General features: G+C 37.7%; 1 protein-coding gene across 13 annotated transcripts in view; it reads left to right on the top strand.

Moving 5' to 3' along the window:
• LOC135208510 (katanin p80 WD40 repeat-containing subunit B1-like) overlaps positions 1–17,500 on the top strand; it is a 190,059-nt gene that overhangs the window by 120,657 nt on the left and 51,902 nt on the right. For 11 of the 13 annotated variants that reach the window (XM_064240779.1, XM_064240774.1, XM_064240776.1 and 8 more), the window contains one exon: positions 5,199–5,329. In XM_064240779.1, the coding sequence (XP_064096849.1) occupies positions 5,199–5,329 (131 nt within the window). Of the gene's footprint in view, positions 1–98; positions 570–1,161; positions 1,187–5,198; positions 5,330–17,500 lie in introns of those variants that run through there. The other 2 variants (XM_064240780.1, XM_064240782.1) reach the window with 2 other exon arrangements.

Below are 17,500 nucleotides of genomic sequence, written 5' to 3' on the forward strand. Positions count from 1 at the left end.
TCAATCAGCCCACACGTGGCATCTGCAGCACATCTGTTTATCTCCTGCGTCGTTGTGCCTGGATGCCCTCAGTCGAGATGTGTCACTTCTCGGTCTAAGTGTCGCTTGCGTGTCGTCGTCCTTGCTTGAGAATTTAGAACTGCATTCGTCTGTGGATTTCCGTTATGGCACGGTGGATGGCTTCGCTGTTCGTGTGACAGGTGGAACATGTGAATCTGGATTGGGCTTCAGTTCGAAACTGTAGACATTCGGGTGCTCGTTCTATATTTCGTTCTGTGATAGACGTTGCTGCTTTTCGTGGACCGTTGATCGTTGCAAAAATGTACAATCTCCAAATGTTGTGGTATTAAGACTTGCTTCATTGCTGCACTTGGATTTCCACGGACACCATTTCGAGACCTCCTCTGAACAGTTCGAACATCAGGAATGGATTCCAGCTTCAGCGACTGAGGAACTTGACCTAAAAATGCGCGATCAATAAACCTGGGCATCTCCAGTCATAAAGTCTAGTTTTGGTGGCTCCACAATGAAGTGGAGTATGGGGCTCAAGGTTGATTTCCCCGTGGGAGGTAATATGTGCTAATCCTTAAGTGTCTTGAATACTGCTCTGTAATGGTTGCTGATTTTGATACTGCACACACTTTTGTGGTGTTTATTAATAATGCTTTTCTTCCAAAGAATTGTTTTATAATTATCATTTGAGATGCCCTCCTAGCTGTTGCATAATAGCTGCTATTGGTAATATTGCACACATTTTTGTGATGTTTATTGATAATGCTTTTCTTCCAAAGTTTTTTTTTTTATAATTATCATTAGAGCTGCCCTCCTAGTAGTATGTCTGTAGCAAAATACTGTTGCGTAATGGCTGCTGCTTTTGATACTGTACATGCATCATTTTTTTTTAGTATTTAATGATAATGTTCATACTTCATAGCCCCACTCTCCTCCAGACGCAGAACCTTACATAACTCCCCCCGTGATGTAGGTAAAGTATCGAAACCTGATACCCTGTAGGGGCATGATGGGAGAGCGCCACCTAGGTGTCTCCGAAGAACCTCTCACAGCAGGAGAAGTAGCGGCGGTTGTTATACATTTAGCTTAGTTACAGTTGGTTCACGTCCGGAGATCCCCAGCCTGGTATATCTGTTGTTAGTTTTGGAGAAAACGGGAGAACGAATGTCCAAACGTGAGTAGGTTTTCCCCCGGTCTTCTTGACGCTTTTTTAAGTGTTTATAAAAGAAAACTTTCTTTTATAAACACTGTTGTGCTTTCTTTATCTGTCCGTCCGCACTTTTTCAGTCCGCCCTCAGATCTTAGAAAATTACCGAGGCTAGAGGGCTGCAGATTGGTATGTTGATCGTCCACCCTCCATTCATCGAGCATACCAAGTTGCTGCCCTGTTGCCTCAGTAGTTTTCATTTTATTCAAGGTGAAATTTGGCCATAATCGTGTTACTGGCAACGACATAGGGCCAGGCCGCCACCCGGGCCATGGTTCTAGCCTCATGGGCCGCAAAAACTACTGAGTCTAGAAGGCTGCAAATTGGTATGTTGATCATCCACCCTCCAGTTATCGAACATACCAAATTGCAGCCCACTAGCCTCAGTAGTTTGTATTTTATTCAAGGTGAACGTTAGTCATAGCAGTGTATCTGGCAACGACATAGGCCAGGCCACCACCAGGCTGTGGTTCAAGTGTCATGGGCTGCGGCTCATACAGCATTATACCGAGACCACAGCAAGATAGATCTATTTTCGGTGGCCTTGACGATACGATGGGGTACAGAGAACTTTTTTTTTTTTCGCTAGTTTCAGATGCAGAGTAACTCATGAGATTATGACGTTTTCACAGTTGATTCAAGAATGTAAATTGTTGCGTTGTCGTAAGTCATGTCCAAGCATCGTGATTTATCTTGTTGCGGCTTTATCCACTCGCCTTGTCGTGTAGACCACGCTCCCTTCCCGCGAGTCTTCATTGTATGCAAAAGAAGGCTTCGGGAATTGAGCGCACCCTCTTTCTGGACCGTTATTACGCTGACGTTCGTAGATAAGACATATGAATGGAGAGATCCTTCAGGTGAATGTAGTAGGTCCTCCGCTGCTGCTCTCTCTGCCTAATTTGTTTTGGGTAGCGTCTATATACCTCGTCTTATGTCACACCACCCTGCTTCCATGTGACCTTCGCGGGCGTTCGTGACCACTTGCTGTCGTTGGCGACCGGGTTTGTTTTCATGACGGTCTTCGAGGTCGTCTGATCCATATTGACAATTTGGAGCCTTAAAATGGCTCTGGAATTCGCAGCACTCTCTCTCTCTCTCTCTCTCTCTCTCTCTCTCTCTCTCTCTCTCTCTCTCTCTCTCTCTCTCTCTCTCTCTCTCTCTCTCTCTCTCTGACCTTGTGTACGAAAGCAGGGGACCAACCGTCAATACATATATGCAGCGCGCCGCAAAATGTCATTGCTTATTCTGTGCGGTTGAGTGTTTCGCCAACGAAATAGGTGTACTTGGAACTCGATAATGAGGGGCAATTGTTGCTCTCCGCGACCAGTCCTTCAGTGACCAATGATTTGCCAGCAATTTGTGTCGTTTTTAGGTTTCTATATTCATCGGCGAGTTTGTACATATATTTTTTTCATGATGTTAGAGACTGTTTGGAGTATTTGACAATTTCAGACGACATTTCTTACCTGAAGATCATATAGGTTTGTCGACACTGAACCGATCGTAGATACTGTTTGGAGTATTCGACAATTTCAGACATTTCCCACCTGAAGATCATAATAGGTTTTTGTCGACACTGAACCGATCATAGATACTGTAGGGAGTATTCGACGATTTCAAACTACATTTCTCACCTGAAGATCATAGGTTTGTCGAGACTGATCGGTGGGATTGTGTGTGGCTTTGTGTCAACATAATAGAATTTCCTTTTCTGTCTGGTATATACATTGTCTATACACGTCTTACCTCGTCGAAACGTGATATGCATTATAGATCTATCATTATTGGCTCGGAGTATTCATGCACTTTTTGTTTTCATTCATTTTGTTTCGCGTTAATTGAAATAAAACGTGTTACAGAATAAACCACGTTTCAGACTGCCAAGCGAGTTATATACCTCAGCTGACCATGTACGTTGGAACATGTAAAATGTAAAGTAATCCTTGTAATATAAGTGAGATGTTGCTCGTCGACTAACGTCTATAAAAGTAGAAAGAACGAGTTATATACCTTCAGCTTTTCACAGCGTCTTGGCTTTCATCCTTGGGGTAATGAAGTGTCAGGTTACCTCAGGTCGCCTTTGCCTTGGGAACAGGTTGCGGGTGGATATATCCACCCGTCTTCTCTGTTTATTTATTCCTTGGCTTGTTTTTGATGGATTTGACTAAATGTTTTCATCACCCTTTTCTGTGATTGATGACGATGTTTTTGCACTTCGTTGCTGTTACCGTATACGCGATTTTGTCTGTGGCTTAAGCTGGGTGGGGGTAGGTTTAAATATGCCCCGTAGTGGGGTAGTGCCGTCAGCGCACCTCATGCTTTTAATGTAGGCAATACTTAAGGTTCTTTGCAGCGTCCCTTTGGTCCCTAGCTGCAACCCCTATCGTTCCTTTTACTGTACCTCCTTTCATATTCTCTTTCTTCCATCTTTGCATCCTCTCCTAACTATTGATTCATAGTGCAGCTGCTTTGAGGTTTTCCTCCTGTTATTCCTTTCAAACCTTTTACAGTCAGTTTCCGTCTCAGCGCTGAATGACATCATAGGTCCCAGTGCTTGGCCTTTGGCCTATTTTCGATGTTCAACCCAAATCGAGGTTTAAATATGTGTATGTATACAGACATATAAATGTATGAATTGTATTCCAGTCAAGTGTTGGCATTCATTTTCCAGCGAAACACAAAGACTTTACAAAATAACCTGCAATGAATTCCGCCGAGCAAGAAAATAAAAAGTCAAAAATTTCCGTAATTGTTTTACGTAAATGACCTCGGTACCGTATTATATAAGTGTCATTTGGCAGCGCGAGCATAACTCTCACACACAGCACGCACCCATTGCCTTTGTCTCGTCCGGAAATAATCGGTTTTTTTTTTTTTTTTTTCGTCTCCTTAATTAAAATAGCTCCGCATTTGCCTCGAAGGTTAGAACAAAGTTTAAGCTAATATTGTGAAGAGGGGTGTAACTCTCCTTTGTGTCTTCTGTATGTTTTTTTTTTTTTTTTTTTTTTTTTTTTTTAATTTTCTTTTTCAGTATTTGCGTACGTCATTTTGAGGCTTCACGTACATACCCGTCATACGTACGTAAATCTCTCTCTCTCTGCTCCTCTCATCTCCTCCTCTCCTCTCTCATCCTCTCTTCCTCTCTCTCGATCTCTCATCACGCAATTATTCTCCAGTATGCAGAGTATCCAAATACATGAGATTGTATGTATATGGCTATTCTGTATATTGTCATCTGCAGCGTTGTAGTATGCACTAATCGCGCACCATCTGTAACATCTGGTAAATTGTGACGTGAGCATCTTCACAGTCACCTACCCTCGGTTCATTGGCGCTAATCAGGCGTCATCATTCCGATGGATTAGCGACCTTGGTGATAACACTCGTAAGAATACTCGTTAAGCCTTCACAGTTTTCAGGGTGACAGATAACGGGGACTTCGTTATCAGGCGAGGCATTTTACCTACCCCTCCTGCATTTCTCTGGTTCTGGGTATTCGGGATACACTTTTAATTCCATTATACAAACTTCTGAAAGATAACAACAGGCCCAGATCTCATTTGTTTTCTGAGATTCATTGCATGAGAAGTCTGTGGGGGGGGGGGGGGGGGGGAACTTGCAGTGCCTAGTCTCTCTCTCTCTCTCTCTCTCTCTCTCTCTCTCTCTCTCTCTCTCTCTCTCTCTCCAGGTATTCCTCCATAAGAAGGCTTTGGAGGGACTTGCAATGCCTAGTCTCTCTCTCTCTCTCTCTCTCTCTCTCTCTCTGTATGCTGCATCTGTTCCATTCAAGATTTATCCTCTATGTTTGAACTCTTAGTCCTTTCATGTATATTAATGTTCGTTTCAGTGGAACTTTCAGTAAAGTTCATTATTGATGTATTCTTTAAATCTTTGCACCATTTCCATTCCTGTAATGTATTTTGATAATTTAAAAAGCTAAAAAAAAAAAAAACTAACATTTATTTTCTTTCATTCGCAGAGGAATTTGTGGCGCACGGTGCTAATGTCAACTGCCTGGCCTTGGGTCACAAGTCAGGTCGCGTGCTGGTCACTGGCGGGGACGACAAGAAGGTCAACCTATGGGCGGTTGGGAAGCCCAATTGCATATTGGTGAGTCACCCTCGAACTTCTTCGCCTCACATCTAAAAAACTGCTGTGGCTAGAGGGCTGCAAATTGGTATTTTGATCACCCACCCTTCAGTCACCAAACATACCAAATTGCAGCCTTTTAGCCTCTGTAGTTTTGTATGTTATTCAAGGTTAAATTTGGCCGTAATCGTGCGTATGGCAATGCTTTCCGGAGACGTGGGACGCAACCTCACTCTACCGCAGTCAGTAGCTAGAGAGCTGTTGGTCATAGTTGATAGTTTTATACAGCATTATACGTTGTACAGAAAACTGTAAAAGTCCAAATATCGAGAGACCTTGGTCTGTTATACCAGGTCACAGGTCGAGCTGTGTCAAGCAATCGGGAGTAATTGGTCGCTCATGATATGACAACAATATCAATAATAAAAATCTCACAATGGCGCTAGTCACTAAATATGTATGATATATATATATATATATATATATATATATATATATATATATAATTATACATATACACAAACTCTTGTTTATATATATATTTGAAATATCTTTACACTAACACCATTGTGGATTTCTTGACGACAATATTATTATTATTATTATATTATTATTATTATTATTATTATTATTATTATTGATTATTATTATTATTATACAATCTGCAAACGTAAATGCTCAGGTGATAATTCCAAATGTTTCAATTTTTTGCCAGTCGAATAAAAGTCTGAAAAATTATTACAGATAAAGACGAAATTTTTTTGTCTTGAATTATGAAGGTTATTTGAAATTCTCGCAAGTGGAGAGTTTCCAGACAGCAGCGGGCGGATTGTGTATATGTGTGTGTGTGTCTGTGTGTGTGTGTGAGAGAGAGAGAGAGAGAGAGAGAGAGAGAGAGAGAGAGAGAGAGAGAGAGAGAATCATTGCACTGTGCCTCAAATCTGGTACCAGGAACGTCCACAATATTGGTTTTTGAGTTAATTGTTTAGATTTCTTCTAATTTAGTTTAATAAATTAAGATCTAATTTAACATTGAGAAAAAGCTTGACATGCCACCAAGTTCTGGAAAAAAAAACTGCTGCAGTAACTGTTTAAAAAATGATTTATGGCTTTTATGAATGGATATGATCTTTGATGATTATATTTGCATGTATACCACTGACCACCCTTTATTTATTTATTTATTTATTTATTTGTTTATTTACTTCTTTTGGTGGGGGTATAATTAGATACCAGGCTGTAATTTTTCGTCCCTTTGTATCTGTGCAAAGGAGAGGGAGGCATCTTGCATGCGTTTGTTGTTGGTCTTTCTCTCTCTTTTTTTTCCTTTTATTTGTCCAGGTCACGTGAAGCGTGGGCTCTTCCTTTTGTAATTCCATTCCGACTGAGGCGGAACGTGGAACTGAGGGGGAGGGGGTGAGAGTGGCTGAGGGGGAGGGGGGGAGAGGGAAGACTGGTTCATCGTCAAGGTCGTCAGCATTTAGACAAGGTTTGGTAATTCCTTGGTTAATTCAAGAACGTCACTGTTCGATTGCTGAGGAAGCAGACATACCTACTTACACATGTCTCTCTCTCTCTCTCTCTCTCTCTCTCTCTCTCTCTCTCTCTCTCTCTCTCTCTCTCTCTCCTCTCTTAAGAGCCTATATTATATTATTATATAATAGTATATATATATATGTATATTTATAATATATATTATATATATATATATATATATATATACAATACATACATATATATATTCGATATATATATATATATATATAATATATATATATTATTTTTTTTTTTTTTTTAACTTTTAGTTTTTTTTTTTTTTTTTTTTTTTTAACTTTTTTTGTCCGTCATTCACAATTTAAAGATTTGTTTTTTTAACCAGAAATGGACTTTTAAGAGAATTTCTTTTGCAAGCAATCCTTCGAAGACTACTGTGTGGATCCATTATTTATTCTCTCTCTCTCCTCTCTCTCTCTCGCTCTCTAGCATTATCCACTTAGGTTTGAGAGAGAGAGAGAGTCTGGGACTAGGAAGGTCCTTGTCCCTTTGGATTCAGCCTCCTTCCTTCTTCGAGATGGGGGAAAATTGCTGGGGGATTTTCCAGCTTGAGTTTTCTTTGATTGCGCAGAGCTAGGTTTTACTTTCGACGGTTCTGGACTGTGAAGTGTGGGGGGGGGCGTGAAGAATTTAATTTAATTTTGTATTTTTACGTGCAGCAGTTACATTTTGGTGGAACTGATGGTCTCCAGTTTCGCTACGTACTCGGTTTCACTTTTGTTTATTGAACACACACACAGACACACACGATTATATATACTATGTGTATATATATATATATATATATATATATATATATATATATATTATATATATATAGTATATATAGTATATATGTATATACATATATAAACAAAGAATATGATTCTATATAAATATAAATAATTCTACAAATACAACACACACACACACGTGCTACGTACTCGGTTTCTCTTGTGTGTTAAATACACACACATACGTTTATATATACTGTGTGTATATATACACACAAAACATATGATTGTATATAAATATAAATAAATATACATATACAATACACAAACACAGTGATAAGGTTTCAGAATAAAATCAACGCAACGATCCATGTAATATCCATTGTTCAGTTGGTTTAACATGAATATAATTCTGTTACGTAGACGTGTTTTATACGTCAAGAGTTGTAACTCCCCCCAGAATAACCTCCATGATTCATCTCAATCTTGTTTATTCTCTTGCTCTTTGTAGATAGATACCTCTTTCCCCTCTCCATTTATCCAGGACTTTCCAGATCTTCTCTCCTCTCTTCCAGCAGTTCCGAATTGCACACCTTTTTTTTTTTTTTTTTTTTACCAACGTCTCGTCTTCCATTCGTTCATTTTTACTCCCTGTTTCATTCCTCCCGTCTTATAAAGGTTATAAATGACCGCCATTGCCGTTCTCTCTCTCTCTCTCTCTCTCTCTCTCTCTCTCTCTCTCTCTCTCTCTCTCTCTCTATCTCTACTAACCGCCGTCCATTTTCATTTTTTATCCCCTGCCACGAAACTTTTGTATTCCCAAAGGTACTTACTCGTATTGGGAAAGTTTAAAACCCGTTATGCTTGTTCTCTCTCTCTCTCTCTCTCTCTCTCTCTCTCTCTCTCTCTCTCTCTCTGTGGCGTCCAATTCTTCAGAGTGGAACGTAAATCATTAATATACCTTCACTGCTTCCAACCTGATTGGAAGTGACTTGGGTCCTTGGTGAATTGGACACGCACACATCTGGGGAAGAACATCTATCTAGTTCACTCTGAATAGATAATGTCAGAGAGAGAGAGAGAGAGAGAGAGAGAGAGAGAGAGAGAGAGAGAGAGAGAGAGAGAGGAAATAGCAGGTAAAGGGCCGGAAACCGCAATCCTGGTTTCGACATTTTTATCTATAAATCAGAGGGCCATCTGTACTTGATTTAGTTTTTTTTTATTGTTATTAATTTTTTTTTTTTTTTTTTTTTTTGTCAGTCTGATCATACGTTTTGTTCCGCCCATTTACGTAAAAGATGTCTCCATTTAAAGCTGTAATTTTCCACTAGATAATTGGCCTGGTTCATCTCGCTCTCTCCATTTTTAGGGCCATCTGTAGTGGATTTAGCTTTTTTTTATTATTATTATTATTAATTTTTTGCAGCTAATCATATATTTCGTTTTTCCATTTACGTAAAAGATGACTCCATTTAAAGCTATCATTTGCTACCAGACAGATGGTGTGGTTAATTATTATTAATTATTTTGCAGCTGATCATAAGTTTTGTTTTTCCATTTACGTAAAAGATGACTCCATTTAAAGCTGTGACTTGCTACCAGACAATTGGCCCGGCCCATTTCCCATTTACGTAAACGATGACTTCATTTAAAACTGTCATTTGCTACTAGACAAATGGCGTGGTTAATTTTACTTCATCTTTGATGTTCGGTTTCGAATCATTCGTAGAATTATACACTTAACGCATTCGCTGTTACTCCGTTGGGTTCTCACTCGACACCCATCATCTCTCAGATCCATCTCCTAAGAACTGTATCTATCGAGATTTTGCGGTTTTGTTAATAACTCCCTAAAGTTAGCCAGCGTCATCCGTCCAACTCAAGGTGGTGTTAGATATGCTTCGGTACCTCATTATGGCTTCCGGAGGTTCCTAATTGTGGGAATGAGAGATCTGGCAGTTATACTCACTTCCATGGACATTGCGGAACACAGACGATCCACCGTAAACAGGGACCTCTTGAGTATTGGAATCGACCCTTTAAAAAAAAAAAAAGAGAAAAAAAAAAAAAAAAAAAAGAGAAAAAAAAAAAGTCCTCAGTGGCGTGATCGGTATGGTCTTGCCAGCCACCTCGGTGGCCGTGAGGAGAGTTCGATTCTCGGGCATTCCATTGAAGAGTCAGAGATGTGTATTTCTGGTGATAGAAGTTCACTCTCGACGTGGTTTTCGGAAGTCACGTGTAAAGCTGTTGGTCCCGTTGCTGTATAACCTTACTGGTTCCATGCAATGTAAAAACACCATACAAACAAACAAACAAACAAAACTAAAAACAAAAGTTAAGGCAGCCTATTGAGATTCCCACAAAACAGACGCCGGTCGTAGGTACGGTATGCGTAAGTATACATTCATTGGTATACATTTATTAGAGGCTTTTCGAAGATTTATTATATCTATCCACAGTTGCTCGTTGCGGTTTTGCCTGGTGCGTACGGAAACACTAACATCACGGTAATTATAATTTGCAAGATATTCTCCTTGCATTTTTATCTATGTTAATTTATTAATTTCATGATTTCCTTTTTCAAGAGAGAGGTAGGGGAGTTGGTCTTCCTTCTGTATTTCCCATTACCTCGCCTTACTTCTTCCAAATAAATACCTTAATATTCTGTGGAAGGTTCAAAAATATCATTGGCCCCTTTGGTTGGCTTGTTCCATACGAATAGGTTTCATATTCTGAATAATAATTAATAATAATAATAATAATACTAATAATAATAATAATAATAAGGTGGAAGAGGATCTTCATTAATACAGGTTTTATCGAAAATAATGGCTCTTTCAGCCGTGTATGTTTCGTATAAGAACAATAGAGAAATTTGTATACAAAATAAACGCAGCTGAAATAATAATAATAATAATGATAATAGAAAAATGCGCCTTAGTCAACATGCAAAAAGGCAAAGTAACGAGAACTGAAGGGATAAAGATACCAGATGGGAGCAACATCAAACACATAGATGAGACAGGATACAAATACCTGGGAATAATGGAAGGAGGGGATATAAAACACCAAGAGATGAAGGACACGATCTGGAAAGAATATATGCAGAGACTCAAGGCGATACTCAAGTCAAAACTCAACGCCGGAAATATGATAAAAGCCATAAACACATGGGAAGTGCCAGTAATCAGATACAGCGCAGGAATAGTGGAATGGACGAAGGCAGAACTCCGCAGCATAGATCAGGAAACTTATGACAATACACAAAGCACTACACCCAAGAGCAAATATGGACGACTATGCATAACACGAAAGGAAGGAGGGAGAGGACTACTAAGTATAGAGGACTGTGTCAACATCGAGAACTTGAGCACTGGGCAATATCTGAAAAACCAGTGAAGACGAGTGGCTAAAGAGTGCATGGGAAGAAGGACTAATAAAAGTAGACGAAGACCCAGAAATATACAGAGACAGGAGAATGACAGACAGAACAGAGGACTGGCACAACAAACCAATGCACGGACAATACATGAGAAGACTAAAGAACTAGCCAGCGATGACACATGGCAATGGTTACAGAGGGTTGGGGTGAATAGCTAAAGAAGGAAACTGAAGGAATGATAACAGCGCAACAGCTCAGGCCGGCCCCCCCCCTAAAGAACCAGATATTGTTCAAAGAACAATAGACGGAAATACATCTCTCCCATATGTATTTGGAAGTGCAATACGAAAACATTAGCTACCTTGCAGTAATAAGTGTACGAGCACCAACCCTGAGGGGAGTGATAGAAAACGAAATCAGGCAAAAGATCTCTGGGGGATGGACTATAGTATCAGAAACGGAATATGGGTGAATACGTGCAAAATAATACGACCAGACATGACGGTTGATTGACAAAGTCAGAAGAAAAGTATCACTCATTGATGTCGCAATACCATGGACACCCAGAGTTGAAGAGAAAGAGAGAGAAAAAATGGATAAGTATCATCTGAAAAATAGAAATAAGAAGGATATGGATATGCCAGTGGAAATCGTAACCCATAATCATAGGAGCACTAGCACGATCCCAAGATCCCTGAAAAGGAATCTAGAAAAACTAGAGGTGAAGTAGCTCCGGGCCTCATGCAGAAGAGTGTGATCCTAGAAAACGGCACACATAGTAAGAAAAGTGATGGAACTCCTAAGGAGGCAGGATGCAACCCGGAACCCCACACTATAAATACCACCCAGTCAAATTGGAGGACTGTGATAGAGCAAAAAAAAAAAAAAAAAAAAAAAAACAAAAAAAAAAAAAAAAAAAAAAAATAATAATAATAATAATATTTGTTGAAAACTAGTAGAAACAGGTGGTTTTCAGGTGGAATTTTTTTTCCTGTTTTCGAAAGGAACTCGTGATAATAATCATAATAATAATAACAATTACTATTATTATTATTATTGTTGTTGTTGTTGTTGAAAACTAATAGAAACTGGTGGTTTCAGAAGGAATTTGTACTTTTTTTCCGACATGTGTCTCAATTTTCACAAGAGCTCCTCCTCAGCCCCCCCCCCTCCCCCCCCCCCCCCCCACCCCCCCCTCCGTCCAAGACAAATACTGAATTATTCTCAGGTCAGGAGCCTACTACCTTCCATAGACTCTCCTGGTTTCGTCTTATCGAGTCTGACTTGCCTTTCCAATTGATTTGGTTATTTGCGTGTGTTTCCCTCTCCTTTCCGTTTGTTTGATTGACAGGTAATATTCTCTCTCTCTCTCTCTCTCTCTCTCTCTCTCTCCTCTCACCTCCTCTCTCTCTCTCTCTCTCTCTTTTCACGATTATTTTCAGTAGTAATATATTTTGTCCTCGTGCAAATACTTATTGGCGATAATCGTTTGTCCAATTCGTGTAGGATGTACGTTTTTTAGATAGGTGGTTATTATGGAAAGAGAGAGAGAGAGAGAGAGAGAGAGAGAGAGAGAGAGAGAGAGAGAGAGAGAGAGAGATACTGTCTAAAGTCTGGGGTAATACAAGAAGTAGGTTTGGGTAAGAAGGGTCTCCCCTTTTTTTGAGGTCTCTCTCTCTCTCTCTCTCTCTCTCTCTCTCTCTCTCTCTCTCTCTCTCTGATAACCGTAACATTTAATTACTGGCATATATCTATTGACATTTTGATATGAACGAAATATATCTATTGACATTTCGATATGAACGAAAGACATATATATATATATATATATATATATATATATATATATATAATATATATATATATATATGTATATATATATGTATAAATGTGTGTATGTGTATGTTGGGCCTTTGTATGCCTGATGTCTGGTGCAGAGCAACTCTGCAAGTCATGCATTTCTCGTTGAAGAATATTCTCTCTCTCTCTCTCTCTCTCTCTCTCTCTCTCTCTCTCTCTCATTTATTGTCCTTGATTTTATCCTTCTTTTATTTCTTCCACTATTCCCTATTTGTTTGCCTGTACATATCTTCATCTGTATTCCAGACTCACCTCTCTCTCTCTCTCTCTCTCTCTCTCTCTCTTCTCGTGGCTCCCCCCTTCCTCCCCCCCTCCTCCTCCTCCCTCCTCCTCCCCTTCCTCTCCCTTCTGCAACTGTAATTTAGCCGCATTCTGACTGGGCATTGTCATATCTCTTCGCTGCGTTCATCATATCAACCCTTGTTTATTTGTTCCTTTGTAAAAAAAAAAAAAAAAAAAAAAAAAAAATCTTAGAGATTTTTCCACCGTAATCTCAGTTTTTTTATTCTTTTTCTTATTCCATGAACGAGTTTTTTTTTATAGCTTTTTTGGTATAGTTTTTTTTTTTCTTTTTCTTTTTTCTAAGGTTCCGTTAGATTTCCGTCCAACTCTAGGTATTGTGTAGTTGGCGATGGACGTTTATTTATTTTCCCATTTTATATAGTCACGATTTTGTTTTCCCAGTCTATATGATTTTTTTAGTACTCCCATTTTGAACAGTTATTTATTTTCCCGTGTTTTATGATTTTATTCCCTCTTTGTATAATTGTTTATTTCCCCATTTTGTATAGTTATTTATTTATCCAGTTTGTTTTGTTATTTATTTCCCCATTTTGTTTTGTTATTTATTTTCCCAGTTTGTATATTTATTTTCCAATTTTGTGTATTTACTTATTTTCCCATTTCGTATATTTATTTAATTTCCCAGTTTGTATTGTTATTTATTCCCCATTTTGTATAATTATTTATTTTCCCAGTTTGTATTGTTATTTATTTCCTCATTTTGTTTTGTTATTTAAAGTTTCCCATTTATTTATTTATTTCCATTTTGTTTTGGTATTTGTTACTTATTTTCCCCCCTTTCTATTTTATTTATTTCCGTTTGGTTATTTTTAGTTATTCCCATTTTGTATAATTATTTATTTTCCCAGTTTGTATTGTTATTTATTTCCTCATTTTGTATAATTATTTATTTTCTGTTTTGATTAGTTGGTTATTTTTCCCATTTTATGCAAATAATTGCCTTCCCATTTTGCATAGTTAATCATTTTCCCTACTTAAACAACTTATAAATCTTCTATGTTCTTTATTGTTTGCGCATAAAGTATGTGTGTTGCTTATACATTATTCTGTACACAGTTGCCGTAAGAAATGGAATGTAAAACTTGTATTTGCTCATAACAAGAATCTATTCTCTTGGTTTTTTTACATTATATTTTGATTTAAAAAAAAAAAAAAAAACGATTCTGATTACCAAATGGCATGCTGTTCCGAGGTGGCAGTAAGGACAGTAATATCTCCCGTTTAGTTAGTGCATCAACATCTGCTCCCTTAATGATTTCTCTCTCTCTCTCTCTCTCTCTCTCTCTCTCTCTCTCTCTCTCTCTCTCTCTCTCTCTCTCTAAATGCAACATCTGTATATGTAGATAATTATCGTGTTTGTGTCGGCTGTTGTTCAACCATGATTATGGGAGTGTATATCCTGCCGGTAACGGGATGCGGAACTGCCTTGCCTTCCGTTTAAGGGTTCTCTCTCTCTCTCTCTCTCTCTCTCTCTCTTATGTATACGTTGTTTGTGAATATCTTTAAATTCTTTGTCGGAGTTTTGTGTCATGAATGACGTTAAAACACCAGTCTCTCTCTCTCTCTCTCTCTCTCTCTCTCTCTCTCTCTCTCTCTCTCTCTCTCTCTCTCTCTACCCAGTCACAAGGCCCATTGCCATCCAGAAGTTGTAAACAGAGTTTAAAAGTGAAAGAGTTTAAAAGAAAGCTAGACAAAATCATTAGAAGGACACTATGAATGCACAGTCAAACCTGCTCCTACAGATAAGTGATCACACGTTGTCTCATCTAAGGATGGACTAACAAGTCTTTGAGATATCCTAATCCTTGTAGCTCCTTGTAACCTTTTGCTGAGAGAGGTAATCCTTGGAGTTTTTCCCCGACTTCTGCGCCTTTGTTCAGTTGGCAAGTTTTTTAGGCAAACACTTGTAGATGGTGTTGATTATTGTTATTATTATTATTTACAATCAGAGGATATTCCTGCCGAAACGGTATTGTGATTTTTGAAAGAGAGGAGGAATCAGGAAAAAAAAATAATCCACTTAATTTATCAACTCAAGTACCATGATGTCAGAAAGAGTAATCTTGGGGAAAAAATAAATAAATAATCGACTAAATTTATCAACTCAAATGTCAAGCAGAAAAAAGTTGGTATGGTTATGGATGTGTAAAGTTGCATTGCAGACTTTTAATTTTTTTTAATTTATGAAAATCATTTATAGTGTGTTTTTTTAAGGAAAAAAATACATAAATAATCCACTAAATTTATCAACTCAGTACCATGATGTCAGAAAGAAAGGTATGGTTATGGATATGTAAAGTTGCATTGCATCCTTTTTATTTTTGCATTTATGGGAATCATTTATAGTGTTTTTTTTTCATGTACGTTCGTGCGAATACCTTATATACCTTTTATGGTTTGGTTGTCTTGTCTGGGTGTGAACTTACCAACGGAACCCACAGAACAGTTTGAATTACCATTTCCATTGGTTCGCCATATGGTGCGCTCCAAGTCATTCTTTTCAGTTTATGTTTTCTTTTGCTTTTTTTTTTAAGTATCTTCCTCTTCGCGATCGTAATGTTCATCTCACATTTAAGTGCTTGAAGTTTACCTCAGTATATTTGAAAATGATTTTACCAAAGTTAAAATAGATCACTGGAGTCTCGGATCTAAGTGCTTGAAGTTTACCACAGTATATTTGAAAATGATTTTACCATAATTAAAATAGATCACTAGAGTCTCAGATATTAGTGCTTGACATTTACCTCAGTATATTTATGAATAATTTTACCAAAGTTTGTTGAAGAAGTTAGGTATTCGAAGTTTGCCTCCGTATATCTAAAAACAATTTCGCCAAAGTTCAAATAGATCACTAGTCTCTCAGATCTAAGTGCTTGAAGTTTACCTCGGTATATTTGAGAATTTTACCAAAGTTTGGTGAAGAAGTTACGTTTTTGTCTGAGTGTTCCTTATCTTTACCCTGGACGCCCCCCCCCCCCCCCCCCCCCCCCCCCCTCCCCCCCCAGATTCAAGACTTGGAAGATGGATGCGACAGCGATTGTCTTTTTATTTTTTTATTTATTTTTCTTTTATCCGAAGCCGCCTTCTCCGGGATAATGGCGTCTCGTTAAGAGTTATCCATCGTTGTTATTGTATCGTAAAAGCCTTCCGGTAGTAGTACTTTTACACTATCATATTACAGAATACCACACAAAAAGACATATATATATATATACAGTAGAAAACAAATCGTGAAAAGTGTGAATTTGAACTGTTTTAAGTATCTTACTCTATATAGTTTGGGGGATGTCTCATCGGGAATTCCTTTGTGATGATATATTCATTTTAACCGTGATATTTTTTTGCGGGTTGCTTTAGCAGCAAGAGACCGTGCCAGCTAGAGGCTGACATCGTCTGGAACGAGAAGACGGAAGTGAGCTGCTATTTCCGGAAATAGTAATGCTTTTAACCTCAATACAAATCACATGAGAATTTTATATATATATATATATATATATATATATATATATATATATATATAATTTATGTAAATATCAATAGGACTTTTACTCATTTCTATTGTGTTCTTTGGGTAAATCACACACACACATACTACATACATACATACATACTACATACATACATACATATATATATATATATTTATATATATATGTAAATATCAATAGGACTTTATATTTCTATTTGTTGTTCTTTGGGTAAATCCACACACTACATACAGACATACATACCTACTACATACATACATACTATACATACATATATGTATGTATATATATATATATATGGTATGATATAATATATATTATATTTTTATAGATATAGTATATATATATATATATATATTAATATATATATTCCCTGAGGTTATAACTTTCGTTTTGGAGGTAATTATTTTAACGAGTTTGAAAAACGAAGTGCATAATCCGTGTGAATTTCTTTAATCGATATATCTTTCTTCACTCATTCTGACCATTTAAAAAAAATAATTAGAAAACTAAAAACTAAAAAACGCGCGAAACCTCGCACACACACCGTTAGCCTGTAATTTATATATATATATATATATATATATATATTATATATATATATATAATGTTTTTGTATTATTTTTCTTTTTCGAATTTCGGTGCCGATTGTCAGGCACAGTAATAAAAGAGGCCGGAGGCGGTCTTGGCCTTGGGTGAATGTTATGTTATCGTAACGAACGTTTCCCAGTTTTTCTTTTTTCATTTATTTACTTATTTTTTTTTTTTTTTGAGACTTGAAACTTAGGAAAGACCACGGGTGAAAATAGGAAATGAAATTAGTCTTGAAGTTGAAGTGGCCATGATTTGCAGCGGTGCACGTTCAGAACTCTCTCTCTCTCTCTCCTCTCTC

This window comes from Macrobrachium nipponense, chromosome 35, assembly GCF_015104395.2.
Source record: "Macrobrachium nipponense isolate FS-2020 chromosome 35, ASM1510439v2, whole genome shotgun sequence".
NCBI lineage: Eukaryota > Metazoa > Arthropoda > Malacostraca > Decapoda > Palaemonidae > Macrobrachium > Macrobrachium nipponense.